Below are 27,843 nucleotides of genomic sequence, written 5' to 3' on the forward strand. Positions count from 1 at the left end.
TTCAACTTTATTTTAATCGTCATATACATTACATACATGAAATCTCTGCATTAAACCCATCCCAAGCTACTCAGTTTTCTCGCTGTGAGGAATGTTTGTATCAAATTTCCTGATTGAATCTCCAAATAAAGATCTAATGTTTGTGATAAATTGTATCAAATTGAGATAAAGATATCGATGCACTTGTTGATCCGAAACAACATTTGTGGCGCTACACTTGCAATTGTGTGAATACTGTAAAAAACTTGGGTGAATACTGTAAAAAACCTTTTCCCCTCTGCACTCCTGGCCCATCACTGTGGGAAGTCGCGGAGGTTGAGAGACTGTCAGTGACAAAACGTTCCAAAATGTGTTGGCGGCTTGTTTAACTCATTTGAATAATTAGTTTTTCATAATTAATTATTGTGTTCCACTATGTGTATGTGTATTCTATACGTATACATAGTTTCTATATTTGCTATGTAATCATGTGACTATGTCTCATTGTTATGTGTCTTTTGTTTCTGTTTCTTTCGGCCATTCTCTTACCTCTTTTCCTTTCTTGTATCTATTCATTTCCAGATCTGAGTCGAAGCTTGAAATGACACTACTTATCTATTATTTGTTTAGAAATTAAATAAATGAAGTGAGAAAAACACATACCCAATTCCAACTTAAGAAATGTTTGATTGTGGGAAGTTTCAGATGCTGTTTGAGCCCCTGAATTAAAGCATATTGACACTTTTATCCATTGCCCATCAGCAGCATGATCATTGTAGATTATTTTACATTATTATTAAGAACTAACAATAATACATTGCATTGGTGGCAATTTGCCAAGATAGCATGTGCACATTTAAAAGGAAGAACAGTCATGTATGAGGGATACAAATAAGGTTACTCATACCAGAAAATAAAATGACAGAAGTTATCCAAAGCATTTGTGAACATTGGGAATGATCTGCTATAATTATGTTCAGCTCCAGTCATATAACTTCTATAAAAGACACTCATCCCCAATGGGAAGTCAAATGAAAAGAAATGTAACACTGTGGGGTAATATAACAAAGACGGTGGATTGTGACATCAGCATGAAGTCTCATACCGTACAATAACACATTGCACAAGGGTTCATTGTATATGAACAAAGATGAGACACTTGCTTTACATTTTCCCATAATTCTTAGTTTCTCAATGTCGGCCATTGATGCAGTTTACTTTACAATATAGTATGACATTCTGGGTGGGGCAAACAACAAATGTCTTCTTTCTTTTCGGTCACAAACAGGCTGCAGATCATTGCAAACCAGCACAGATGAGTAATTATCAAGGTGCCACAGTTAATAGCCAGATAAGAATCTTTTCTTATTCGTCTTCTTTTCTCACCATTACAATATGCTAGAATCTGTCCTCACGTGCCGGTGTTTGCCAGCATCACATACTTATGTCTCTTTATAATCGTGCTCATATACCTGGCTTCACTTTCAAATCCTTCTCACACATCTCACACTCAGTCTTTCTCTTTTTACGATTTGCATAGAGCATCCTCACAAGTGCCATACATCTATGCAAATCACATGTGGAAGGAACTTATGCAAATATGTGTAATAGCATAACACAAAATAAACATAACTTTCACATGGGAAGAAGTTTGCACTAACTTCAACGTTCATAAATTAACTCACAGTTCAATTCTAAGTTGTGGCTGAAATACATCTCAATATATCATGTATAAATAACCTTCAATGACAAAAAGAAATATGAACAAATGTGATAAGTTGTGAGTATTCTGCTGGGATCCCATGATCGCTTGCTCACTTAGTCCATATGTTTAATTGTGTTGATTATTCACAACGATGGTTTGTTCCTGTTGCTATACGTCTGCAGAGATTATGTCTCATTCCTGTTTTGGCAGTTTTTTGCATTTGCAGTCCTTTAATCACCTGCGATAAGGTCCAGCTCTGATGGATTTGATCAGGTGCAGCAGGAGAAGTTTGGTTTCTTCCCAGGAGCATCTAATTTGGGCAACGACTGATAGTGACTTTTGTCATCAAATGCAGCCTGTTTGGTTACCTGCCTATGGGGTGGAAAGAAAAGAGGAACATGACATTTAGGGAGGAAAGTCTCATACTAAAACATACAGTATTTACATTTACAGTATTATGTATTTTGTATGTAGCTGCCAATCCTTTGTCCTCAGGGATCAATCAATTACATTACTACTCATAGAGGTCAGCAGAGTAGAAGTTATACAGACCTCAATCAAATTAAACTAATAAATGCTTGAGGAGAACGTTCTGTTGTTTTGCGTTTTATTTCAATTGAGACCGATATAAAGGTTCCTTGTGAAGGAATTGACCTCTAGTAGCTCTATGGCTCTATGGCTAGTGGCTGAGTGGGTCCCAGTTTCATAAAATAAGATAAGATAAGATAAGATAATCCTGTATTAGTCCCGCAGTGGGGAAATTACAGGATTACAGCAGCATTGCTCACAAGTGAATAAAAGAATAATACAATACAAACAAGCAATATAAATAAATATAAATAAGCAGTAAAACAGTAGAGAAGGATATTAATATACAGACTTAATAGAAAAAATACCAACAGTTGGCAGTAACATGCCAAGATATGCTGCAATGCTCCAGCCAATACAGAGGAGAAGAAGACTAGGAGCTAGGAAGTAAACATGCATGTCAACAATGCAGAATTTAAAAGATTCAAAAATTTGGATTTGTAAATGTTTTATAATGAAATAAATGCATTCAACACATTTTTTTTTACCTCAAGGATGCCCAAATTGTGTTTTGTGGTTAACACTGAATATAAACCTAACTTTTTGTTTATTTACAAGAAAACTCCACCGTGTACCCTTAACCTCCATGTTAGTTTTCCTTTGCAGCAATAATGTTGGTCTAATCTTTACACACTAGAGGGCAGCAAAGGTCCCAATTAGAAACTTGGCATACAGAGCATTTGCTGTTCATCACTACATTTAAGGTGGTCCTGGTGATATATTTTTCTCTTGGCAGACATTTTAACTAAACGGCGATTTGAATGACCCACTAAGCCATCCAAATTAGCCTGCTCATACAACACACATGCCCTGGTCAGAACTAAATGGAAAACAATAATTATGTATAAATTGCACCTGTTTTTAACAACTAAAATGTCTCCTACAGGGTCAAACTTAAAGACTGTAAAATACAAAAACTAGTAAGTGAATCAGTTGTATCTCACCTGGCCAGATGCAGCACAGCCTCAAGGATGTTGGAGCCGTCTTTGGCACTAGTTTCACAGAACAGAGTGTTGTATGTCTGTTGGGTGAATAAAGGAAATAATTTTATTTTAATCACATATTTTTGTTGATTGCCAGTCGTAACCCTACACCAAGCAACACATTGAGAGTAATGACTTTGATTGACATTTTGATTAAACTAGGATAACAGATGAGTTGTTGTATGAAAGCAGTGTACCAAATGTTCAGAGTTATTACGTCATTAACATATAGTATGAGTATTGTAAAATAGATTGAAGGTGTTTATTTGTCATTACCATGGCCAGTTTTTCTCCATAGCTGGAAGGAACACAGTTTGCAGCATCTTGTCTAAGATCACACTTGTTACCCACAAGCATGATGGGAATATCCTCCTGGGACACATCCTGCTATGCAAACAAAAAGAAAAAGGTAAAATATGAAATATAAAGAAACAAATGAAAAGGAAAACCAAATATTGCAGAGTACCTAACTATTGTAAACTGCTGTATACATACTTTGCAACATGTTGATAACATAATTAATGTGCTGAATAATTTGAAAAACTGAAACAATTGGTTTGACATCAAGCACCATATATGCACATATATGCATTATATCAACAAAACACATGACATACACAAAAAGCATGCATGTATCAAAAGCCACATAAATGTCAGCATGCCCACGGTATAACAGCAGAGCACAATCCAAACAATGTACATCCAACACTTACATATCAGCTGCATGTAAAAGGAGAGAAAAGCAAGATCACTTAGTTTGCTATTCAAATGAGACACACTTTTACTTTTGACCTTATAATAACACGAACGCTGCCAATACAAATTGTCATTGCAGATGGATTTCATCGTCACTATATTCTGCTGACGTCTGGAACTTATTTGCCAAACACAATCAATGTCAGTCAGCAACATTTCAGCAGAGTATTGCATTACCTCGATCATGTCCACCCACTCTCGAACATTAAGAAAGCTCTTCTCACAGGTGACGTCGTACAGCAGCAACACACCATCTGCCCGGCGGAAATACGACTTTGCAATGCTGCGAAACCTGAGATGAGGGGAGAAAATGATTCCAGATAGACAGAAAAATATATAACCCGTATTATACATATTGGTTATGATAGAATAAATACAGAATGCCCTTCTGCACTGTTGTGTGTGTAAATTAGTGTATCTTTTCAGGAACACATCACACGTGATAAAAAGAGCTCTTAAAAACAAATCTACAAATGACTAGTGTGATGTAACAAACATATCAGATGCAATTGTGTTCACACACACACACACACACACACACACCTCTCTTGTCCTGCAGTGTCCCATAGTTGTAGTGAAACAGGCTCTCCGTCCACAACCAGAGTCTTCATCTGGAAATCCACTCCTGAAAACACAAAGCAGACACAACCAACATGACTACTAGACAAAAGACACATCTTACTAAGTGCATTATCAGATTAACTGAATATTTACTGAAGCTATGACTTTATGCCCTATATGCAGAAATCAATTATTAATCAGACATCGGGCAATTCTTGGGAAATATGTTTTTTTTTGCCTCGATTTGACAGGTAAAGGAAGAGAGAACAAGACAATAAAGCTTGCATAAGCCAACATAAGATCGCCAAACAGTTGGCTTTGGTTTTGCCAACTCACCCAGTGTAGCGCTGGAGTTTAATTTGAATTCGTTCTTGCAGAGGCGAAGCAGGAAACTGGACTTCCCCACAGCAGCATCTCCAGCCAGCACAATCCTGTAGGCCTTCTCTGAAGTCATGTAGCCCAGGTCCATGCTGTTGCTGCCCTCCTTCTGGAGAAGGGACAGAGAGGCAGAGCGAAGGCAAGGAAGAGTGAGGCATGCAACACTGGTAACTTGGCTGCATTTGTATTCTGCACATTTACTTCATGTTAAATATATTTCGTCCTCTATTTTACAATTGTTGCTTTTCTTATTTGTATCTCTGTCCATCGTCAATTCTGTTCAACTATAGAGAAGAGGAATGTATGGCTCAGGAAGTGCTAAAACATACATACAACACACTCTTAAGCCCCACTAGCAACAATAGAGATAAAAGGACATACTGATGAGTTTGCTAAACTTGTTGCCATACAAGTGGTGGAGATAAAACTGTAAAGTTTGTCCTGGAAAAAAAGACCAAATCCAGCTATTTCCAGATACTCCAGATTAATCCAGCAAATTCTATGAAAATCTGGTCATTCATTTTTTAAATACAAAAGGAAAGTTTGACAAGATGGTAGCTCTTACACATTGTAATGACCGTGAATATCAATACCAAATTAGGATTCTGGCCAGTAGATTTTCAACTATGAGGCTTCCTCTCTGCCTCATGTTGTGTTGATAGAACACATCTCTCCTTTCTCTCTTCTATATAGGATAACCTCCCCCTCTTCTCTCTCTCACCTGAACACTGATGGCACTAAGGGCTCTCCGTGTCGTTGGAGCTGGGGCTTTGGTCACACTGATGGGTTCACATGGCTTCCAGTCCAAAACTGAGCTGCTGTCTGACCCAAATGCTGACTCACCGTCCTGAGTCTCTGCCGGCTGTTATGTAGGCACACATTAACACAACAATGTGCTCACACACATAATTCACATGTTATTACTATTACCTGTACAGTAGCTGTACACATGAGTCTAAAAATAGCAGCTGAATGAAATATTCTTCATATCATTAAAACTCTTGGCACTCAGTAGGAGTTTTATGTACTTCTCTGTGAGTAAAGTAAACGTATATATCTTTGAGTTATAGACAAAACAAGACATTTGAGGATGTCATCTTGGGCTTTGGGAAACACTGAACAGCATTCCTGACATTTTATAGGCCAAACTAATCGATAAATAGAGAAAATAATTGACAAGGACATGTTGCAGCCCTACTATTTAGCAAACGATAGCATGCTTAAACAGTAAGAGGGCGTTGTGATTAACATGACACATCATCGTATCATCGTTGTCATTGTGAGCATGTTGCTACGATGACATCGGGCAGTATTTGTTTGGACATTGTTCAAACAAATACTGAAATGCTGCAGTATCGATGGGCACGTCCACGGGTCTCTTCTTGTCTCACCTCAGTGTCAGAGTTTTCCATCGTCATGCTATCCTTGCTGTCATGCTCCTCTCTCTTCTCCTCCATCTCTTTCTCTTCCTCTTCTTCTGGACCTTTTGCATCCTGCTCTGAGTCGTAGCCTCCGTGGGAACCTCTGAGTGTCGACAGGCCGCTGTCCATGTAGACCTCAGGCAGGCTGTCCTCCTCGCACTCACTGCTGTGCTTGCGCCTCAGGCCTGGGTCACACATGGCTAAGGCCAGACTGTCACAGCTGGGTCGGCGGCTGTACACAGGGAAATCATCCATACGCTGGGAGAACCTGAGGAAGAGGTCCAGAAATCATCCATGAAACAAAACATAAGGTTAACCGAAATTACAAAGAGACCTATCGCAAAAGGTATTTTCTTTTTTTGTGTGCCAAAGATGAATACCGCAACGTCCTAACTACGCCAGTGTGAAAGCTGTTGTAGCCTGGGGCTCAGCCTATGAATGTCTGTGCATAACATCATGTACCTCTTATACTGATCATGCTAAAATACTTTTTTGCAATTGCAGTTCCAACTCTTATTAAGATGTCATTATTCATATGCAATTCATATCCTCCTCCTTGAGATAAACCATTTCACATAAACCCCTGAACACCTGAGGTGCAGAATGTATGGTGATATCTAAACACATATAAAGATACACTAGAGACTTCAAAACAATTGTTAACCATCTGCTTTGTTTGCAGGTCTTACCGATCCATTAGTGCATAAGGGGATGTGTAGCAGATGCTTTTACTTCTGCTTCGGTCTGCTGGAGATCCAGTGTTACTAGACTGTAACACAACAGCAATTCAGAATTAGTTAGCCATCATTTTATGGCTGCCTGAAATTGACAAATAATCATACTGTGATAGTTTTGCTGAACAATATAACACAACATACATATTTCATCTAACAAGACATTTTGAATCAAACTCTCAAAGTTACTGTTTTCTTCAAATGCATCACCAAATATACAATCAGCAGAGCGAGCTATAGTAAAACCTGATTAATCCATTTTGGTGATGAGGTCTAGACTGCAAATTAACTTTAATGTCTTGCAAACAACAACAGTGACTGTAAAAAAAACCCAAATGAATATTGATATGAAGAAGCATTAGAATACCAAGTTTATATCGACTGTACCAACCAAGTGGATGAAATAACTTCAGCAACCTTCAATTTGAAAACTAAACTAGTTTTGAATTGTGATTATTATTCTGTTAACTGTGCAGCATTACCCTGCTGGTCCTCTCCAAGGCAGTCCTCAGGCCATCGTTGCTGTCATGCAGCTTCCTGTTGGCCGTCCTATCCACACAGAAGGAGAGAACATCAGTATTAAAAAATTTGCATTCTCCAAAATATTTTCTTTTTCTTTCTTGAATCAAAGTTATTTCTGAGTCCTCTTTAGATCTCTTCCCATCTCTATTAGAACACCTCTCATGCATACTAACATTAGTTAGTGTCTGACTTACTGCAGAAGATCGATCTGGCTCTCCAGGATGTCTCGCTCATCAGAGAAGTGTTTCATCAGTTCCTCGTCACTGCAGCAAAACATCAACATTTGTTTATTATTATGAATATAAACCAAAAGAGCAATCATAGTTATCACAACCTGACTTACTGACAGTGAAAATCTATTTGGACATACTGCACACAACATGGCCGACAACAATTCACGGACTTTGAAAACTGACAATAAATAGGATGATCACCTGATGTGAAAAATTATCTGGTTTTACTGAATTGGGATACAGAAGCATGGACATATCTCTCAATCTATTTTTTATCAGTTTTCAAAGTGAATTGTTGTCGGCCATGTTGAGTGCAGGATGTCCTTTGTGTCACTAAAAAGAGATTTTAGTGTTAACTGTCTCATGTTAGTCATTATTTATGACTAACATGAGACAATTTATGACTAACATGAGACACCTCAAAGGAGGAGGAGGAGGAGGCGGAGTATTATCCTGCTGGTGGCCTGTTGCTTCCGTTGCTAAGTAACGCTCGTGAAGAAGTCATTGTATGTGTGTGTGCAGTCACTCCAGGATATCCTGTTTCAGCTGAGACAAAATGAATACACCCCCCCAGGAACAAATGCACCATCAGAGCGATGGCGGCGGCCTCTGTCTCTCTGTCAAATATCTCATCAGTGGAGCTTACTTCATGTGAGGGAGAAGAATGTCTGTTACTCTGAAGTTCACACAAATATTGAAAAAAAGATTTAAGAAAAAACCTGTTCTGCAACCCAGTAATTGTAGGTTTAGACTTTCAGAGTTTACACTGGAAGCAAATAATGTGTATGCATGTAGACAGAGGTAGTCTTTTCACTATGAGAATAAAAAAAATGCGCCTCCGACTGTATAATGAAATTACTGAAATAATGCACAAAGGATTGAAACTCAACTCAACAACAAACTGAAACTTCAAGAAAGTGCAAACATTAACCCACAGCTTAGAGAAGGGAACAAACCCAGATCCCACTCTATTAAGATCACCGTTCAGAGCTGATGTTTTGATCGGTCAGCTCCGTCTTCAGCGAGTCCATCTCACTGCGCAGACAGGCAACCTTGGTCTGAGACTTCAACAGCTCCTGTTTTAACCGCTGGTTCTCCTGCACAGAGAAAGAGTCTGAGTGGGCTGTAAAGTAGGAGCTGAGCGAAAAGTAAGAACAAAATTCACTGACGTTTATCACCGAGTGGAGGAACATTCAGTCTCACCAGTGTTAACTCATTGATCTTCTTCCTCAACGCTGGACTCTCGTCTTTCACAGTGATGTTCTTGTACTTCTCTTCTATCTGATGAACGAGTTCACATATTTAAGATTAATGTCATTTTACTTGAGTCCGGCTGACATTTAGTGTGTTCTTCACGAGTGAAAGAGTATATCAGTCTTCATTGATCATACACAACTCTATTTTCCACCATTACGAGGAAGCCTGTTTTTCCCAAAAATGCACATCAGACTAAACCTTTAAGAGGCATGTTTTTGTTTGCATCGACATTTGTGCAATGCAAGTTTCTCTGCAGCGGTGCAGTCCTTATGAAGCCTGAGCCCTTAAAAATGAGTGTGATACACTCATTGCTTATTATCTTCATGCAATTTTAGTAATAGGCCTGTGACTGCTGAAGTCTATTTTGACCTACAGTGTTGATAGTGTGTTATAGTGTAGAGGAAGTGCAGTCAAAGAGGTTAAACATTTACCATCTGCATCTTCTGGATCTTACACTGCAGCTCACACACTTCAGTTTCATAACTTCTCCGTAACTCACTCAGTGCGGCCTCTGTTCGCCTTTTCTCCTTCAAAGACAAACAAACAACAATACATTGAATAATTAGTCGCATTAGGATGACAGCTTATGAAAGTTTGCATGTGTGTTTGCTCTCTCTACAGTTAGGTAACCTCTGTGACACATTAATCTGTGACTATTTTAAGGCAGGTTTTGAACCAATGATGGGGGCTGCTGGTGAATCAATATCAGCAACAGTCTATCTAGAGATTCTAAAAATAAAGACCTCTCTTATAGGTGTCAGAACATGGCTGCATGCACAAAACACAAAACAAACAGCAGCTCCCGAGTTAGCGGAGTAGGTACACTTACATAAGTTGACACACACGGTGATAAAACAGTGTTTATGTTCCTGCACAAGCTTGAAAGAAACTTCAGGGCCAAAGATAAGATTCAAGATTAAATGAATAGTTTAAAAAGTGTTTAAAAAGTTTTAAAAAATCGTGATCTGCACTGTTTTGTCACAGAGTCGTTTTCACTTTTCACCTGGTGTCGTGGAAAGCTAAATATTGTTATCAAGCCTTTATCAATTCACACACCACGCTGTTTAATGAGTTTCACCAGATTCCAGCTTTCAGAAAACTCACAATCCAGTCGTATATAATTTGTGAAAAAGATTGAAAACAAAGTCTAACAAGACAAACACACTTTAATGAAATCAATCAAAAGGTCCTGTTTCAGTAATATATGCCTGAGTTATTATTGACAGCTGTCAGCAGCACACAATGACATTAATTGACTCAAATCCATCTCTAAATTTGATTTCTCTCATTTTGGCCATCCCTGAATCTGCATATTTTATGGAGCCACGGTGCTGGTATGTCAGCAAGTATGCACCCTGATTCTTTATAGGTCATCTTTTTCACCAAACCCTTGTCATCGCAAATATACTCAGCCATATCACATCAAATGCTGGATGCTAAACCATAATCCAGCACCTCCATCTTTCTACTGTTTCATATCTGGGATCCACAGTGTTGTGAATCAGCTGATCAGCAGGCGTGTCTGTGTTTGGATGAGTAATCTGATATTCAGCCGCTTACGTTTGTTTGATATAAGGGAGGAGCTGAACAAACGCAAGCCTGCTTATCGCTTTTGTCTACATAAACTCCAGAGAAACAAACACATGAGCCAGGAATATTAAAACATGCTCAGAGAGTGACGGTTTGGGGTTTTCGGGGGTTTATGTCTGAGTTTTGTCCCACCTGTTCTCGTGATTTTCTCTCCGCAGCATGAATGCGTTGGTCCATCTCTTCTTCCATTTCACTGAGCTGCATAGATGCCTGGTCCTGTGCTCTGCAAAACAAATAACAGGATAACTTCACCATCAATCCATTAAATATAATAAAAAAGACCTTTCTCTATTTAATACTTCATTTACTGTCAGCTCTTCAACAACATTTGATTTTATGAAGATCAGATCACTGATGATGATATGATGGATCTATGTGAAACATTGCTTAAACCAAATGTTTTTTGACCATTAAATGTTGCTCTGGCAACTCAACCAAGTGGCCTTAATCTATAAATAAATGCAACTGGTTGTCACAAAATTATGATAATAATGAGATGCTGGTCACTATTCCTGCTCGACACCAAGGATCTTGTTGCTGCATTTGATCCTACCCTGTTTTTAATGAACCCATTAAAAAAAATCACCAAGACTTAATGGAGAAATGAGTGTTCTGCAAGACACTGATGATGCACAAGGTCAACATGCAGATGAGCCTGCAGTATGCAGTAATAACATTGTTATTCCATAACTGTAGACATAAGGCAGTTATCATTTTTAGACACATTCTTATTTGTTGCGGTCCCATTGTCAACAAGAGGTACTTCTCTTATGTATCCATACCTCATCAAATGTCATTACAGTTATTTAAATAGCAGCTTGTCTTTTACCAAACAGTTTTAAACTGATAAAGAGAATGAAACCAGAAATGAGACTTCACATTAATGTCAGATGAAAATCTTCATTTCACCTAATTTGAAGGATGCAAGTGAGTGTTTGTATATGTGTGTATACGTGTATATATGTGTGTGTGTTCCCCACCGTTTGATGGCGAGGGCCAGGTTCTCCATCTCTGAGTTCTGCTGTCTGATCTCTTTAGTGAAGTTCATGATGAGTTTCTCAAACTGATGTATCAGTCGGGGCTCAGTCATACTGATGTTCTGGTACAACGTAGCTGCTTGTTCATTCCTGGAAGACATTTAGAATTAGACATCAGCGTTGTTCTGTAGCAATAGCATGTGACACAGTAATGTTTCCCCCAATAATATTTTAGGACTTAAAGGAGTTAAATAATCCTGGTTGTTCTGTTTCACAGAACCTGATATTGAGATTGGTGAACTGCGATTAAAATTTTTTGGTTTGACAATGCTTTGTCAGATCTACAATGTTAACTTAGCTAACCAAAAAGTGTTTTAACGACAATTTGGTATTTTATGGAGGTGGACTATTTATTGGCTGGGAATATTTGTCAGGCAACCATTGGAGACTCAAGGAATTAACCAGTCCAAGTCAAGAAATAGTCCAGCATATTTCTGCTGTTTCTCCCCCTCTATTCAGTCTGTATGCTCAGATAAGCTAACCAGCGACTTGCTGTTGCTTTAGGCAAACCATGAGAGACATGAGAGTGGTATCTGTCTTCTTATTTAACTCTCTGCAAATGAGAAATGAGCATTGCATGAAAGCCTGTGCTGCAGCCTTTCTCATTGGTTAATTATATCAGAGACAATCAGTCCCTGCCACGTCTTGTGGTTAGTTGCTCAAGTGGATTCTCCTTTGGTAATGGTTGTTTGACAACTATATTATTACAACATGCACCAGAGTTCCCCAGAAAAAAACATACATAAACCATAAGGATGTGTTCAGGTAAAGCCTAATCACAAACTTAACCTCTATGTATGCATATATACAATCCGTACTGAGATCATTGTAATGATACCGGGATGAAGCGTCCTGCGTCACCGCGCATTAGCAGATGTGCATTAAATACGTCTACAGCGGGTTGGCCTTCGGAGAGGGCGGACTGGTTGTTAAAGCTAAAACATATAGACACTGCTGCCTGTCTGTCAATAACTCACGGTGACACACAGAGTGCTGCAATTTAATACAGTGTCAAACACAAAGGCAAAGAAACGCACACAAACAGGCACGGGAAGTTGAGCAGAGAAACTGTTGTTAGGTTGAAGTTGATTTGATCATTTGTTCAGGATTGTTGTTTAAGTGACCCAAAATATTGCAAATAAACTCACTGTTTTACTCCCTGTGCCAAACCTTGACTTGTTTTTCTATGTTTCCTATTTGTTTTTACAAATAGGAATCTCTCCTGAATTCTACCACATCCAAACATCTTAACTGTAACAGTACGTTGTGTTTGACTTATTACAATATTTCTGTAAGACCAGTACAGTTAAGATGTTTGGATGTGGTCAGAAATGTTCTGAACACATTCATATCAGTTAGTATTTTGAAAACCGGTTGTTGGGTCCCGTGACTCCTTCCGCCCGTTTGAATATTTTTCACGTCAGATTCTGCACTTGATGTGACCACAGAGATCCGAGTGTCTGCTGATGATCGCAGTGGTTTACTGCACTAGATGGAGTTTATCACACACTTTGGGCTGCATTCACGAACAACCCAACTCTGAGAAGACCGGAGCCGGCGCAGAGGAGGCTGTTACCGACGGCCTAACGGCGACGCCAAGCGTCTGAACACCGAGCCCCGGTGCTCCGGTGCGGCCGGTCCTCCCGGTGCTCGCCTCCCGGTGCGGCCGACTCCCGGGCCCCCGGTGCGACCGGCGCCCGGCCCGGGCCGGCCGGCTGTCACTGACCGTCTGTCACTGGCCTCACGCCGCCCCTCTTTTCTTTTTTCTCCTCAGAGTTTAAAAATTAAAATATGCTTAAATAAAGCAAGAAAACATTAACACAAACACACAATTATAAACGTATTTGTAATACGTCAAACACAAACATAAAAACAATAAAACAAAAATACATGTATAATCAACATACGTGTTAAATCAACTTATATGTGTATAATCAACGTATTTGTAATACGTCAAACACAAACATAATCAGGGAGGAGATACGTTTCTGATCAAACATAATTGGGAATGCATATTAGTTCTGGGGGAACGTAATTTTTAGGAGACAGGGTTGCTCAATCAGCTGAGAGAATAAAAACAAAAAACACTTCTTTCATCAGCACCAGTCAGCAATAAAAATATTAATAGGAATGCAATTGATTTTGTCCTCTTTCCTCTCGATTTTATGCTCACACAAAATCTTCTTTCATTCCCTGAAAAACAGAGACTCGTCTGAAGAGATTTGTTTTCCAACGTGTCATAACTCAGCTGACTGCTGTAACAGCGATTGTAACTGCTTAACGATAAAAGAGTGTATTTAGTTGACAACACCACTGTGACAATCAATGTCCTGATGTCACAGCAGCACAGCAGCACGAGGACCAGTCTGATGCCAGGCCTGAAGGACTGACTGAATACAAATATTTTTGGGACTTTCATTGCATCATAAGTGAATTAGATGTTTGATTAGATTTGTTAGAAAGTGCTTTAACCTCCACCACTCAGTCCTATAGACACCAAACTGGATATCTGAGTCACAACTGATTCTTAACGGTTCATCCTTTTCAATTCTTACGAAGATTCAGGAGGCCTCATTGGAGAAAAGTTCTCAACAGAGAAAAAGCAAAGTCATGACATGTGGAACAAAAACACTCAAAGCAGTTCTGTTGCTTACATATTCAGAAAGAATCTAGAAACTTGAAAGACTTGATAGAGAGAATCCTGGCAGATTGTAAGGGCTCGACAAATATACATTATGCAGACAATAATATGCAAAGACTTGTAGGCAAAGGTATGTTTGAAAACACCAAGAAGGAATAGTAAGCCTGAGTTGATGGTGGAAGAAAGAATGAGGGTAATATTTTCAAAATAGTGTTTCAAAATAAACTTTTTTCTTCTTCTGAGCTACACTGTCTACACTGTTGTTGTCATAAAACCTTGGAAATAACTCACTATGTTATGGGTAGAGAAACACAATGATGCTGACAGTCACACTGCAATACATCAATGATGCAGAGTATCTATGAATACTGCGATATATAATATCGCAGCATCTTCTTCGTCTTCTCTGTCTGACACAAAGAAGGAGAACCGCTGGTCTGAGGTCTGCAGCTGGATGTGGCTGAAAATCTACTTTATTAATGGATTCATATTGTGATTCACACATTATTTAGGGTTATCCAAATTAACAACTCTGAGCAAACTACAGTTTAAAAAATCTACATTATTATTATTATTATTATTATTATGGGGTGTTTTTGTTTGACGTGATGGAATATTTAATAGTAGAATACAGTTTATTAATTTATGATGTTTTTTGACATTGGAAAACTATTTGTTATGTTATGTAATACTTAGACGTTGTGGTATCATCCAAAATATATTGTAAACTTTACAAATAACCATATTAGTTTTCGTAGAAGAAGTCTCGCAAGAAATGCTGTTCAGAAATGAACTTCATTCTTTACTGACTTCTGTGTTGTAAAACACATATACAACAATATGTCACTGACAGATTCAGTGACAATTAGATAGGCTTTTATCTCACCCTCCGAAAGGATTTGGACTACATCAGTAAACTAACAGGTGTATAACCATACAAATATAAAGATATTGTTGCCTGAAAAATATCTTACACAATTATAAAAATACAAAAATCTACTTATTTGTTAAAAGCTGTGTAACAGAACTTTGGAAGCCCGTTGATAACAAATAAAGATCCTGTAAGTCATAGTTATGAGGTACTATCTCATAATTATGACTTAACTATCTCTTAATTTCGATTTACTATCCCATAATTATGATGTACAGGATCTTCTTCTTTTCTTTTTTTACAGTGTCAGAAATGGGCTTCCATACAGGTCTCATCCTAATTGGAACAGATATGATAACTTATTTATTTACCTTTGGGCTATAATAGATGCCTTCAGGAAAACACACACTTCAGGTAAACACACGTATCAAACACAGTCACTATCACTGTTACCTGAGCCACAGCATGGTATTCAAATAGCATGGCTGCAGGTGTTATATATTAATGGTTTAACCGGTTATGTATTTCTCTTTAATATATCATTTGTGAACTTCCCTGTGGCGATGATGATGTCTCACCGTCACCTCTACTTAACATACACTGCTCTCACTGTTAAGCACATTCAAATCTTCTAAAAGAATTTCCATATTTATAAAGACGTCCGGCCTCTGCACAGCACCGGCTCCCTGACCGGCCAGCGGACAGGTGCGCGCTCTCACCTGGGGATGAACTTGGCCTGCTCTCCCAGTCTCATCTCGAAGTTCTCCCAGGCGGCGGACACCTCTCCGTCCGAATCCATGTCCTCTCCGTAGCGCTCGTGGAAGCCGCTGATGAACTCCAGCAGGGTGACGGTCCCGTCGTTGTCGACGTCCAGTCGGTTAAATATCCGGTCCGCCTCTGCCGCGGGCACCTGCAGCTCAGCGCAGATGGTGAGAAACTCGTCTCTCTCGATCCGCCCCGAGTTGTCCGCGTCGTAGGAGTTGAAGAGGTTGCGCAGCCGGTCCCGCTCCTCTGCGCTCATGGCCCCGATGGAGGTCAGTGGCTTGCTGGGGGGCCGGGGGAGGGGGTGGGGGGGAGAAGAAGGCGTCTCAGTGAAACAAGGAGTCCTAGACGAGCAGACCCAGATAACCGCCAACGTTTTATTCCAATAACTCCCAACTTCCAGACTCCTTCACTCTTATCCAAACATGTCGACAGCTGTTACGCATTGGCAACTTGTATGATCGAGGTAATCCATTTTCCACCATTTAAACCGCTCACACATGGACGCCTCGGCTGCTGGATTGTCTTCACCAAATGTGTCCCCCGTTTGTTTCAGTCAGTAGTCAGTAGCTGGACGGACAGAGAAGCCGCTGTGTCTGACGCAGGTGACGCGCCAGCCATCAGCACCTGTGTGCAGTGCAGTGTGTGTGCAGGTGTGTGTGTGTGTGTGTGTGTGTGTGTGTGTGTGTGTGTGTGTGTGTGTGTGTGTGTGTGTGTGTGTCACTCCTCTCTTACCTCAACAATAGAGGAGGTCTGGGCTTCAGGCCAAATGAAAGTGCTTTCATTGTAGAGAAAAGCTAATAGCCTGTAATGTTCTTGAATAAACTTTAGAAATGATAGAACCAGAGATTATTCAAGATATATACATATTAAAATACACCTGGCATGCATAAACATTGACACACAACAGGCTGTACATGCTGTAATTTGTTTGTAAAACTTATTCAAATCAATATATTTACTTTAGTTTTGGTTTTAATGAATGATTTACTTAAAAAATGGTTTTTAATTGCATTACATGGAGCTCAAAAGTAAGACAAAGAAACACAAACAACAAAGACAATCTTACAACATGGATGCATGATTAAAGTTCAACACGGTGTTCTTGCCTATCTGTTATTACTTAATGTGTATGTATATTACATTTAGAAATGACATGAAGAAAAAATGTCATGGTTGGATTAAGCCTGGAGGGCAAAAATGAACTGCATGCCCCGTTCAAGATTAGGTAAAAATGTCACCCGAAGGCTGTTTCCGTCTAAGTTTATGAGGAGGTGTGGATGTATTTATCTGTGCTTTTTAAAAGATACTTGTGACTTTGATATCTCACCTGGATATGACATATTCCTTGTTGTTTGATAACTCCTCCTCATTTCCTGATGCATTCTCTTCTTCTGGCTTGTGGGCATCTTCTTCTACCTGCTCCCGACCTTTGAAGCCACCGATGAACTCCTCCAAAGTCACCGAGCCGTCTTTGTCGACGTCTAGGTGGTCGAATATGTCGTCTGCTTCTTGGGACGGGACATGGAGCTCCTGACATATAGACGAGAACTCCGGTTTTTCAATCCGCCCTGAATGATCCACATCGTAGGCGTGAAAGAGTGAACTCAGCAGGCTTTGTTGTTCCATGCTCATGTCCCTTGTTGACGCCATCGTTTTGCTTTAAATATTATTATTATACATTACATTATTGTGGCTTCAGAAAAATAGGAAAGATGCTAACTATAAAGCACAGTCAAATAGTCAAATGTAACATTGCATTTCCTTTTGGTGAGAATCAGAGATGGTTGGAAGCCAGCTGTTAGGAGGAAGCAAGTAAAACTATTTGCTCCATGTTTGTAAAAATCCTATTACTGAGAGACTGAAGGATCAGTCTGAATCCTTCAGCGAACTCATTTTTATTATATCCTCCCTCCCCCACAATCTTTTTATGTTTCTAACACGTGGATACTCCTGACTAAACCACAGTTCTTTGAACCTCCAACATTTCATTCCAAATGTCGATAAAGCCGTGACTGACATCAAAGTGAAAGAATGCCTCAAGGAAAGCCAAAAGAGGAAAATAACAGTGTTCAGGATGTGAAGGATAATTTGGGGTTTCTTTCCAAACAGATTAAAAAGTGAATATCATATTGTCAAAAATATCATATTTGATACTTTTGCTTACTTTCATGTTTGCCATTGACTCCATACATATTCTGCAAATGTTTCTCTTTTTAATTGTTAGTGAAAGAGTCCATTTTTCCCTCTCAATATTTAAAGTGACATGCATGGGATGCTACTTGCATGCATCGCGTAAGTCTTGGGGGGAGAAATGTATCTCCGAACACATAGTGTAACACTTTCAGATCAAGTCAAATCCATCATATATATCCACATAAGGCATAATCCTCCTTGAGGCCTCATTTTGCCCATGACTAAAATATCACATGAATAAATGCAATACAAGTCAAACTGTTAGTCTCTTTATTTGGATTCTTTTTCAAAATGATCTACTACTAAGCTATTACATAGCTACATTTTGCCCATGTCGTATGCGTCTGTCCAGTTGCGCATAGGCTGAACTTTCACAGTCGCGTTAATATCCCTGATCTCTCTCTCAGCGGGGAGACGTGCACAGCCGTAGAGATGCAGCACCTTCAATCTAAAGAGACAGAAATGCGGAGACGCAAATAAGCGTCATTTTGTGCTAATATGTCAGGATGCTTTACAGATCAAAGTTATCACACTTTAGATCATCTGTTGCTGAAATGGATCTCACACGGTGCTCATTACAAAAAAGAGGAAGGGCCTGATTGTTGCATGTTTGGTAATTGCTATATCTTATGAAAGTCCCAAAGAGATATGTGTTTACCTTTTGCAGCGTCTGCAGAGCTTCAGTATTGTCTCTAAGGTGATGTGGCAGAAATTGAGTTTGACAGTTTGGAGTTGTCCGCTGCAGTAATTTGCCAGCAGAGTAACCCTGTCACACACATCATTTCTGCAAGTTACTTTAACATTTTCCTCATCAGTTGTATTGCTGATATCTAGGGATTTGGCAACAAGGTTATTCGCAGCTTAAGTGGTCACAAAAAAACGCAATCACAAACAGATAAAATATATACGGTTCAGTGAGTTGTGTGCCGTGTGTTGTACCCTCTGTTTCCCGTGCCGGTGGAACTGAGATTCAGCAGCTGAAGTCTTCGACATCCCAGAGCCATAGACTGAACGCCTGCATCTGTTACTGCCTTGCAGCCGCTCACATCCAGAGATCTAACACACAAACACATGGACTAACACACACTATAGCGGCTAACTGACAAGACGTCAAACTTATAAGAAAACTTCCAGTAGCTTCTGTTGGTACTTTTCTGTTTCTTTAGGGATGAGGTTCGACGACACAGCGTTAAAGTTAGGATATATATTAAGGGAATTAATGTCAATCAATAACTCACATGTATGTTAGCTCAAGTTTGTGTACCTGATACAGGGTGTGTATTTACGGATGCTGTGCATTGTCAGGTCAGTGACTCCGGGACAGGAGCTGAAGGTCAAACTCTGAAGTTCGACACAGTTCTGAAGGAAAGTTTCCACTGTGGCATCAGTGACCTGGGAACAGTAAACACAAATGGAGAGAGTATTCTGACAATTCAGAAATATCATTTACTAATCATACACAGTTGGGATTGGGAGTCACAGATTTTCAAACTCACCAGCTGAAGTCCAGTGAGATTTAGTGAAATGAGACATTTGAGCAGTGATGTCATCACTGTGAGACAGTGGGCCGTTACTTTTGGCACCTGTCCGATGTTAAGATGCTGGAGGCCAGGACACACCTGACACAAAGAGAACACCTGGACATATGTACATGTAGTGGAAAACATGTTGTTGTTGTTGTGTTGTGATATCACATCCAATCTACATTTCTTGAGGAGAAATATAAAGACAGGGAGTACTTTTCACATTCTAAACGAGGCCGGTTCCAGGCACGAGGCTCATCATTGCCTCTTTTCCAACTTTCTTTTTTAGCAAAAGTAGCGTGTCATGCTTTAGCCTTAAAACACATTGCAGTGCAAATGCTGTTGTAACATTAACTACTAAACTATGTGACCATGTGTTGGGGGAGATATATTAGAATTATTGCTCAAAGAAACAGTTTCACCAAATCAATGTTTCTGTCGGTTCCTGATAATACTCCATCTGTCTTACTCCAAAACACGTCCATTAGGAAAACTACAGGCCTGATTCAAAGCATGTTTCTTTTTGCAGTTTAAAATAAGATAAATTGTTTACCTTTCAAAATAAAGTGTTGACATTTCAAAATAAAGTACCTCATATACTGTTTGTAGACAGGATGAAGTGAGGAATTGACAGCCAAACACCTCCAATCTGCGCAGACTGATATGAAAACACATGCACAAACAGAAACAAACAGCCCTGTGTGCACATCCTGATTATATCTGGGTGGATCCACTCATAAGGCAGCTGTAAAAATGTAAATGTGAATGTCAAATCCATTGAGGAGGTAAACCAAGACATTCTAGCTAAATGACAAATACAGCCACACAACCAAACCCATCTCCTGCCGCACATTGACAGCAATTAAGACATATGGATATTTTTTTTACTGACCTGTCTTTGTGCCTCATGACGAGCTTCATCAGTGGGTCATCAGTGACATGACAGCCGTTCAGGACAACCGATTTTAGTTGTAACCTAAAGGGACGACAAATAAAGGGTTAACAAGCTCCTTGCATTTAAGTTTATTCCTGTACATTCATGTGATTTGGTGTAGTGTGCTGTATCACTGTGTACTTAATTAAGTGTCCCAGTGAAATGGTTCATTTTAGAGTCTAAAAGTGGGCCGGATGCTTCACTAGGGGCAGCCCACTGCTCCTGGAAATACTATGGATGGGTCAAATGCAGAGAATACATTTCCCCATTGTGGGACTATTAAGGGATTCTTCTTCTTCTTCTTCTTCTTCTTCTTCTTCTTCTTCTTCTTCTTCTTCTTCTTCTTCTATGACATTGGAAGTATGTGCCTAACAAATGCAGCATGAGGGTACATCCTGCTATCCAGGGAAGCTTTTTATGGGGGATTTTATTGTAGCTTGTGAGTTTTTGAAGATACTGATTTAACATATCCAATGTATGGCTGAGAAGGTTTGTTTAGACTAAGACATAGAATCATCTGAACCAACAAAAAAGCATTTATAACCTAAAAACCAACATACATGGAGATGCATGGTTTTCACTGGACAACAACATGACCTCACCATATATACTGAGTCAACCAGCATGTCACCTTAGGGTGCATGTTGGATGACATTTAACTTTTTTTTTTACCATAACACGGCGTAGATTGTATGCCAGTTGCACACCTTTAATGAGTGTGTGTGTGTGTGTGTTTATACAAACTGACTCTGGGGCACAGTCGCTCAGGGCTTTCACGCCAGTGTCTGTTGCGCCACTCCAGCCCACATCCACACTGGTCACATGGTGACACAGCTGACCAACCAGAGGCAGCATCTGGTCACCGTGGAGACCAGGACCAGTACAACTTGTGACCTTAAGTTCCTGTAATTAACAAATTACAGGATAGATATTATGTGGCATTGAAATCACACCAGAGCGTAACACTGGAAATGCAAATATATTTTACAGAATTTAAACCTCATACAGGATATTAGGTTATTTTAATTAACGTTTCTGAATGTGGTTTAAACCTGTTGCATGAAAGAGAAATACAAAAAGATGGATTCAGGATGTCAACTCAATAAATTCACAGTGTCAATAGAAAAACAGAAAATGCATCTCATTGGCAAATTACAAAAGCTTTTACAAAATTGCTTTTTTTCCTTCCAATTGGAAGATATTTGACATGGACACACAAACACACAGGATCGACTCAAACACTGTAAAGTCATGTGATGGAAAAACGCCCACCCGTTACAGTGTTTATTTAGCCCTGAGCGATCAATAAAGTAGAATAAAGAAATATCTTGACCTGTCCAATTGAGTTCCAATTTTGACAGTTTTTACCTCAAGAAAGTTTCTACACAGAGTGAAAAACACCTCCAGCCCACAGGAGGTGAGAGACAGGCCACTGCAGCTGTACAGACACAGACTGCGAGGACGACGTCTGCCCACACAAAGTAACCACCGCTCCGTCAGGTTGGAGTTTGCAATACTCAGATTTCTCCCTTCAGAAAGAGAAAGTTTTAATGTTCAGCATATGTACCTGTTTTGGTGATTACAAACGTTGGCTCTGACCTACAGTGTGTGTACGGGTATGAGAGCATGTGATGGTGCAGGTCTGGGTTATCTTACTGTATGTTTGTCCAGGGAGTTGTACAGTACACCGCTGGAAGTACTAACATCATGAGAACACACCATGTGCTGTGACACACTTAGTGGAGATACTGCAGGATATTCCACAGATGTCATTAACTACCGTGTTTAAATTTAACCTCAAGAAGTAAAACAGCAAGAGGTTTACTTGCTTGACACACTATATCCAAATAGTGCCTCCCCCCCACCACAAGGGTTACCAGTGCAGCGGGCTGACTCACAGAGTGTGTGATCGGTGGCCAGTGTGTGCAGGCGACTGCAGACCTGCATCACTCTGCACAGATCACTGGGAGGCAGCAGAGGCAGGACGGACAGCCACACCTCATCAGGAAGACACAACCAACGGTCACGCACAGGAACACCTGCTGGCTGGCGGCCGTAACGACAACACAAACAGAAGTCAAAGCGTGCTATTAATTACAAATTATTCTGACATATTGTAGTGCCAATGACAAATGGGATCATATTGTAGATAAACAATATCACAAACAAAGTACAGGAAATAGGATTCCTTACATTGTATTTGTCAGTTTGTTTACATCGACATGCACCTGAAAAGGCAAACAAACAGTTATTGGCTATAAAAGTTACAATTCTAAGGCTTCTTTTCTGTTTAAAAGGAAATAAATAAAATGACGAGTTAAGTTTGAAGTCCCTCTTCATCCTTGCTGCTATTGCATAAGGTGTGAAATTAATTTAAAACAGAAATTCCTCAAAACAAAAGGAACAAAAGTAAATCTGTGTTAGGTGGCACCACAAGCAAAAACCCTTTAACATTTCAAATTTATATGACTTATTGGTAACCTTTTGTAGCATTTTTTGTAGTGTGTCATTTTAGTGTTGAACTCACCCGAAGCTGATGATGTTGGTCCGGGCTCATCGTGAAGAGATGTGTGTGTTTCTGTAGGTGACGGACATTTGTGTGTATTTCTACAGACTGAAGTAGGTTTCACTTTGCCTTCTAGTGTGTGTTTCTTTACTGCTGATGTCTGAGGTCTGCAGGACACAGGGGAGGCTCAGCTTGACACAATAGCAAAGTACAATGCACATTTACCGGGAACTAATTAAAGAGCTAATGTGAAAGAGCATAAATGTTGATATTTTGAGGTCCTAATCATTTTGTCTCCCTATTTGTGGTATCTTTGCATATGGATTAATTAATTTGGTGAATATCACTGTCAGTGTGATATGTGTAGTGTTAAGGTACAGTATCAAATTCAAATTGATGTTCATGGACCTATTTGGCAATATTTCTGTTACCTTTGGATTTTTTCTTTACTGGTTAGAGAAGACAGGGAGCCACTTGACTTTTCACAGAGTCTCAATGAGGCTGCTTGACCCCCAACTTTTTTCTTTTGACCTTTGACACCACTCTGATAACCCTTTACGCCTGGATTTCGGCCGATTCTCTCTGGAAGCAAACCTGGATAGAGACAAAGGCAAAGACAAATCACACAAAACTAATTTGAATTTAAATTAGAATTTAAATTTGGTTTCTTTCCTGTCCTGTAATTTAAGTTTATTTTGTATGGGGACCTGACCCCTCTAGACAGTAACGGGTTCCCCTGGTACAACATCTAACTTTATTCTGCCTTCCTTTATAATATCCAATACCTGGGTGAGTGGTGACTGCAGCACTCTCCTCCACAGCAGACACATTATCAACAGTCCCCAGATGTTCAACAGCTGTGTTAATGACACAAACAGATCTCCTCTCAGCACACCTGGCTGCAGGTGTTTCCTTCACAGTCAAATTGTCATGATGTTTGGTTTGTCCATGTTCAGTAAGCGTTGCCATACGTCTATTGTATTGAGATCTGTCCTGTTTTTTCTTAATGACACATGAACTCCTCTTTTTGGGGATTTCTGTAGCTGTAACCATTTTACTTCCTGCTTCATTAACATGTTGTTTAAACTCAGGATGTTGTGGCGCCGTTACAGCTGTCTTTCTCTCTGTTGCCGGTGGCTCTACGGAGCATCCCGGTACCATATGCTGGCTTTGTCTCACTCTGAGGTGATGCAATTGATCCAAACAAAGCTGGTACCACTCATATACAGTCAAAGTTGGTGGTATTTTCAAATGACAGCTAAAACTGAGGTGTGAAGTCTTTTCCATCGGTTCCTGTGTCTTCTTAGGCTCAATATTGTTCATCTTATCCTTTGCATGTATTGCAAAAGCTGAGCTAGAGTCTTGCTCTTCATTGATCTTGCCTTTCCTTTGGCCCATCCCAGCATCCTCTGTTTCCTCCCTCCCCTCACCTTTTATGTTGCCCAGCTCCATCTGCTGTCCTGATATGTCTCTTTTTGACTGAGCTCCAGCACTTTTATAACTCAGTTTCAAGTTTCTTACAGTGCCAAACACCATGCTCTCCACATTGCTCCAGCATGATGTGGATTCTTTGATTGAGCATGTCGCACCATCTGCTGCAAGCATTTGATTTGTCTTTCTGTCTGATAAGTTGGTGTGATGTCCTTGATTAGATATGAACGGACTGCTTGTTCTGTCGTCTTGGCTAGGAATTTGTTCATTAGTGGCCTCCTGTAGCTCCATACTTTTCATATATTTAGGAGTTTCTCTGTACTCCTTCTCTCTCTCCGGGATAAAGGAGAAGGGGATGTAGGGATCATCTGGTAAATGTCCAAATACTTCATTACCACCTGCAGTGCAGGAGACAGTATGATGGTATTTAGCTGCAGATGGATGCATGTATGCAGGAATTTGTTTCTGTGTTTCCCTCCGCTCTTCATCTGCCAATGTCAAGCTGTCATCTGTGCAGAATTGGTGGTGAACTTCTGACCCACTACTGAGGAAACTGTGTGCCCAGTCCAACACATGGCTCAGCTTCTGCTGCTCACTGAAGAGAGAGTCACTGAGAACACGGAGGTGCAGCTCCTGGTTTTTGATCTGTCTACAATTCCCAGAGTCCTCCAGGAGTTCAGACACAGCGCGTCCTGTTCCTGTGAGAGGACGCGTCTCCATAGTTGCATTTACCACCTGGAAAGTAATTTGTGGCTCATGTTTATTAGATTTCTCCATTGTTATACACTCATTTTGTGGTGCAGCGTTACTTTATTTCTTCTCACGATGTCACGTAGTCTCTTTCCTTCCAGACATTGATGGTCAGACGGCACACACTAATGTTTCACACTGAAGCACTGTTCTGTTAAAACAGAAGAACCATTTACATTTGATGCACTATACAAAATAATCATCATGCAACAGACCTATTATTGTCTCTATGATTGAGAGACGACTTTGTCTATCAAAGCCATAAAGCAACAGCTACACAACAGCATGAGGCAGCTCAGGAGAATCAAAAGTCATTCTTACCCCAAATATTTCCACTGGAGAGTATAATAGAGCTTACTTGAGATCCTTGGATGAAGACTTTTTTAACAGAACATGGTATTTTCTAATCCAAAAGTGACTCTAATCTACGAGAGTTTAATCTTAATAGCAAATGTTTGAACACTCCCAGAAATGACAAACACATCACCATAGAGACGTCGACACAAAATGCAATCTCCATTTTACACCACATGAGGGAGACAAAGCTTTGAGAATGTTTTCGGAATTCTTTTCTTGGATCTCAGTATATATATATATATATATATATATATATATATATATATATATATATATATATATATATATATATATATATATATATATATATATATATATATATATATATATATAAACTAATGAATTGAGATTCATTTTCCACAATCAACAAACATGTCAAATAATCCACACTTTAGGTGCCATATTTCAATATATATTCATTAGGGAGCTTTATTGTGGCAGTATTAACATATAAAACAATCAATTGTTTTCTTTTATAACATACAAACATTCAAAAGTTTCACTTCACAAAGTTCATAAGGCTTGGTTGTCCCAGAAGAGAGGGGAATCATTATTTAGGGATTTTCTTTTCTTCTTTTTTTCTGATTCTTCTTAAATTAAATCTCCCAGAGTTTATTATTAAAAGAGACTGAATGACAAAAAAACAAACCAATAAAACAACAAATCAGTTTGACTAACAATCAAAAACAACAAAGTGACCGTGCAAGAGAATCTGCTACTGTACATGCCCACACAACACAGAAATAATATGTTAAACAACAGCTTATTTTTCTCTTTTACCATGTGATGTCCAATAGTTTTGCATATTAGTAGACCTGAGTTCAAATATTTAAAATCTTAAATAAATCATGCAATTTGTGTATTAGATTAAAACAGCTTTGAATTCAAGGTGTTTGTTGTCTGTGAATCATTTCTTTTGTGATATTTTCTGATAATTAAAGGCGGAAAATTAAATTTAAGGTTTGTAAATACTTGACTCATGTCAGGAACTTAGTAATACAGTAAAACCTCAGATATGATATCAACTGGTGAGCAGTGATCTTGATGATGTTTTTAATCACAGTAGTATGTAAGTACAGGCAACACAAGTTGTACTCTCGGTCAATCTGTATGCTATAAAACACAAGAGCTCAAGTTCAGTCGCTCAAAACAAGAGCTACATCTCAAAGGGGTGAAATTCCCTCCTGATAATGAGCTTCAAACTAATAAAATGCTACAGTGTCAAATGGGACAAAATATCTGTTTGACCACAGAACTGAAAGACCTGTTGTTGTTTGCAATGAGTTGAGGTGTAGTTTGACTTTCCATTCACTCACTTTAGTGTTTTTTTAAAACATCTCAGAAACTGAACACCTAAACAACTAGTTTCTGAATTCAATCAGTTAGCATGCTACGTTAGCAATGAGGTCAGGGTGTTAGCGTTTAGAGATTGGCTTTAAAGATGCACACACAGCAAAAGCTAACTAGTCAAGCATTATAACTGCTCTTTAAGAGGTTGTAAAATGATCTTTTCCAAGCAGATATCAAGACGTTTTTCTTTTTGTCACGAGACATTTTTTTTTTTTAGATCAGCTCAAAGGAAGCTAACATAATTAGCAACCACATGTATTTAGTCTTGTCAAGCCAATGGTTAAAATTAAGGCCAAAGCACACTGCGTGACATTTTTTGGTTTTGTGGTCACAAAACTGCATGCTCTGATGACCAATGCCTATTTTGTATTGAGAGAAAATACTCAAATACCTCATTGTGTTTCCTCTTCCACTTCTTGGAAAAAACACAGAAAACATGCATTCATCTAAGATGATGAAGACAGCCAAGCCTACATCTAGAACGCTTTAAGGGACAAGACACTCAGAGGGAAGGAAGGATGGAAATCTTTGATTGGATTATTTGTTTTTTTTGCCACAACTATAAACACAGTATTTACAGATGAGGGCATGTGATTTGCATTGAGAGGTCAGAGTAAGAGACACCCCGGGTTCGTTAGAGGAGGATGAAGCACAGAAATAAAGGACCAAGGTCGGGGACAAACTATATCTGTACAGCTGTGTACATGAAGCCTTTACAGAGAAACTCACATTTTAAATCTACAGTGAATCACTCAAGCATTTTGATGCATGTGCATAC

The 27,843-nt window shown here is 39.3% G+C and overlaps 1 protein-coding gene across 1 annotated transcript; it reads right to left on the reverse strand.

Annotated features, from left to right (window-relative positions):
* rasef (RAS and EF-hand domain containing) lies at nucleotides 1–17,361 on the reverse strand. The gene is made up of 18 exons (XM_079222589.1): nucleotides 17,349–17,361; nucleotides 15,976–16,302; nucleotides 11,688–11,834; nucleotides 10,840–10,930; nucleotides 9,549–9,644; nucleotides 9,064–9,141; nucleotides 8,842–8,957; nucleotides 7,822–7,890; nucleotides 7,588–7,654; nucleotides 7,061–7,140; nucleotides 6,342–6,639; nucleotides 5,672–5,812; nucleotides 4,909–5,059; nucleotides 4,555–4,636; nucleotides 4,189–4,303; nucleotides 3,532–3,639; nucleotides 3,217–3,293; nucleotides 1–2,056 (listed from the first exon to the last, which is right to left on the reverse strand). Exons 2-18 carry the CDS (start codon nucleotides 16,275–16,277, stop codon nucleotides 1,954–1,956), a joined length of 2,121 nt encoding a protein of 706 aa, XP_079078715.1. The 5' UTR covers nucleotides 16,278–16,302; nucleotides 17,349–17,361; the 3' UTR covers nucleotides 1–1,953.
* Between the last annotated feature and the right edge of the window lie 10,482 nt (nucleotides 17,362–27,843).

Source organism: Taurulus bubalis, assembly GCF_910589615.1.
Source record: "Taurulus bubalis genome assembly, chromosome: 8".
Classification (NCBI taxonomy): domain Eukaryota; kingdom Metazoa; phylum Chordata; class Actinopteri; order Perciformes; family Cottidae; genus Taurulus; species Taurulus bubalis.